Source organism: Arachis duranensis, chromosome 7, assembly GCF_000817695.3.
Source record: "Arachis duranensis cultivar V14167 chromosome 7, aradu.V14167.gnm2.J7QH, whole genome shotgun sequence".
NCBI classification, from domain to species: domain Eukaryota; kingdom Viridiplantae; phylum Streptophyta; class Magnoliopsida; order Fabales; family Fabaceae; genus Arachis; species Arachis duranensis.
In genome coordinates this window covers 62,700,029-62,703,485 of record NC_029778.3, presented here as the reverse complement: position 1 = coordinate 62,703,485, position 3,457 = coordinate 62,700,029, and the positions used below count along the sequence as shown (strand labels likewise).

The 3,457-nt window shown below is 41.0% G+C and overlaps 1 protein-coding gene across 1 annotated transcript; it reads left to right on the top strand.

Moving 5' to 3' along the window:
• Positions 1-1,159: 1,159 nt before the first annotated feature.
• Positions 1,160-2,921, top strand: LOC107459359 (uncharacterized). The gene has a single exon (XM_016077584.3). The coding sequence runs from the start codon at positions 1,366-1,368 to the stop codon at positions 2,485-2,487; it is 1,122 nt and encodes a 373-aa protein (XP_015933070.1). The 5' UTR covers positions 1,160-1,365; the 3' UTR covers positions 2,488-2,921.
• The last annotated feature ends 536 nt before the right edge of the window (positions 2,922-3,457 follow it).

Here is a 3,457-nt window from a genome sequence, read left to right as displayed (position 1 = left end):
ACAATATGTTATAAAATTATTCTAATAATGAACAACTTAAAATAAAAAATTGAAATATGTTACCAATCGTTGAAATTGCATATCCGAATTTGTCACGAATTTAGCAAAACTGAACTTAAATTGAGGAAATTCAATCTCATTAGTCATTATGTACTCCACTTCGAAGATTTTCAGGCAGACGTAAAAAGTATGGAGGGGATGAAACTTGAACTTGCCCTATAAAGTTCCGTGAATGCAATTCCGCAATAAAAAATCGAGCTCCTCCCAAGAAAGCTAACTTTAACCACATTCCATTAGGTTGGTCATAATAGGTGAGTAGATCCAACCATCCTTTGGTAAAGTAAAGATTATTGCCCCTTCTTTGAACACTTACATCCATGTAGTTGGAACCTGAATCAGTGAAGACAACTCGATGAGGTATTTCATGGATGTGATACATTGTAAACGATTGTGGTAAAAGACAATCGAACTGGAACATTAGACGATAAGAATAACTTAGAGTAACAACAATTAATAAATTATTAAAAGAATAATATAATAGAATGAGTATATGAAAAATATTATAAAAAATTATAAATTGTACCTTAAAAGGATCAATTTCAATAAAAAACGAAAAATACATTCTTATTCTATGAAGTAGTAAAAAAAATACTAAACATAAAATTATGAGCTGACTCTCAAATTTAAATTTATATACCACAGAAAAATACTATTTATAGACCTTAGTAAAACAAAAATAAATATGTAAATTACTTATTATTAAGGTAATTTTTTATTATGTACAGTAATTATGCATTATAATTGATAAGTAGTTTAATAGTGCATTAAATATTGATTTGATATAATTATAATGAAGATATGTTCCTAAATTAGTATTATTATATATTATTCATGGACTTAGAGAGATTGACACGTCATCTTTATTAGCAGGGAAAAACCCAATTTTAATATATTAAGTAGATTAATATTTTTAATGGCTTAAAATTATATCAAATAGTGTGAGATTATTCATTTTTATCATTTTTATTTTTTTAGTTAAATCAAATTTTAATAAAGTATTGATTCGCTGAATTTACTTATATTATACTTTAAAAAATTACAAATATCTCATTAAAAAATTATACAAAACAAACCTAAAACATGTACTCCCTCAGGCCTCAAGCCAGTCAAGCGTGTGTACATACTAGAGAGAGAATGGCTGAGAAGTGAGAACTGAACCAGGAACCCATTCTCTCTCTGTAGCTTTTACCAATAGTTCCAGTAACTCTCTCACTCTACCAACCAAGAAACGCATCAACCAAACCAAACCAAACCCAACAAAACCCTCTCTTACAACAAATCCAAAACATCCAAAAAGTTTAAGAAATGCAAACGGCAACGAGAGCAGAAGCCGAACGTCTACTCGGGATCGCAGAAAAGCTCCTGCACACCCGCGATCTCAACGGCTCCCGCGAATTCGCCATCCTCGCCCAAGAAACCGAACCTCTTCTAGAAGGTTCCGACCAGATCCTCGCCATCGTCGAAGTCCTCTTAGCCGCTGATAACCGTCCAAACGCCGCCACCAGCCACCCCCACCACCACCAACTCGATTGGTACGGCATCCTCCAGGTGGACCGCCGCACCAACGACCTCGACCTCATCAAGCGCAACTACCGCCGCCTCGCTCTCCTCCTCCACCCTGACAAGAGCCGCTTTGCGTACGCCGACCACGCCTTTAAGCTCGTTGCCGACGCCTGGGCGGTGCTCTCGGACCCAATCAAGAAGTCCAACTACGACAAGGAGCTCTCCTTCTTCTCCCGAGTCGACCTCTCCGTTCCCGGCTGGGTCCAGCAAGACAAGCTCCCGGTCCGTAGAACGGGACCTGGGCCTGGTCCAGGGCCAGGCCCAAGCGCCAGGACAAATAATAGCAGTAATACCATAAGCTTCGACGGGATGAATATCAGCATGACTAATAACACGCCTGCGTCCGCCGCGAGGAACGAGATTGCGGCGGACGAGAATTCGAACGCGAGGCAGCGGCAGGGGCAGAACAGATCGGGAAATTTCTGGACCGCGTGTCCGTACTGCTATAGGTTGTATGAGTACCCTAGGGTTTACGAGGGATGCTGCTTGAGGTGCCAGAACTGTGACAGGTCCTTCCATGGGATCTCGATTCCTTCGCTGCCCCCACTGGTGCCGGGGCAGGATGCCTATTACTGCTGCTGGGGGTTCTTTCCGATGGGGTTTGTGGTTGGGAATGTGGGATCTGCGGAGAAAGAGCCTGCGCCGGCGCCGGTTCCAGTCACGGTTGCACCTCCACAGTCTGCGTCCTCACTTCCGAATTGGATGCCTGCCGCGGCTGTTCAGGAGAATGGGGGAAATGTTGCTGTGTCGGTTGCAGCGCCGACGCCTGCGAGGGTAGCTGCCAGAGGAAGTATTTCGAATGGAGTTGCTGGATCTGGGCCGAGGAAGCGAGGGAGGCCTCGGAAGTATCCCTTGCAGTCATGATCCGTGGCGATTCAGGGTTTTGGTAGGGGCTGAGGAGCTTGTTGGAGTTGAAAGTGTAATTTTGTTGAATATGAAGTGTTCCATTGAAGATCAGAGAAGATGTGAAGCTGGTGCCGAGTGCCGAGGTGATAAGTAGCGCTCTTTTTTTCTTTTTGGTTCTTGTTTGTAGATATTGTTTTAACTTATTGTCTCAATTGCCTCGTGATTGTTGTAATTTGGCTCTCTGATATATCTATTATGGAGTTGGATTTACTTGGCTGTTGGGGAGGAGAACGATTTCGCAGTTTGGTGTAGTTGAAATTCCATTGACATGGCTTGGCAGCCAATTTTCCTAAATGTGGAAACATTCTTATAGAAATGCTGTCATTGTATTTTTCACGAAATCTATGTAGGCAATCATATGTTTGGAATTGGTTTCTGTTAAAATTATTAAATTTAGTTGCTAGCTGCTAGTCTTTCTATCTGGGTTCGGGGAAGATAGGGCTTTGATAGTTAATCCCTTAATCAGTTATGGCAAGGCACTATATTCTTGGCTTGGATAGTAGTAATGAAGAGATTGACAGAATTTGGTTATGCCTAGGTGATCATGGGGTGAATGTAATCAAGTGATTGACAGAATTTGGTTATGTCTAGGAGATCATGGGTAAATGCAATCAAGAGATTGACTCCTTGATCTAGCTCTGATGTTTAAGTGAGTACCTAGAATAAGAAGTCTCAGAAAAGGAGTGTGCATGTTCATGTATGTCTGTGTGAGAGAGTGACAAAACGAGCTTATATTCATATACTTAGAGGCATCTACAGGTTGAGTAATCTTGACTTGTCACTGACTAGAAAGTCAGAACAGTTGGTATGAGGTCTTCTATGATTATTTTTTTCCTCTGCTGAAGTTTCTTCTCCCATTGTAAAATCAGACAACCCCATGCACAGTATGCTAGTTAGTATGAACCCATTTGAAAATTCAAATTGTGAG

What these genes read in the sequence shown, in the direction of transcription:
- LOC107459359 (XM_016077584.3), top strand. Translation starts at nt 1,366, where the DNA reads ATGCAAACGGCAACGAGAGCAGAAGCCGAACGTCTACTCGGGATCGCA.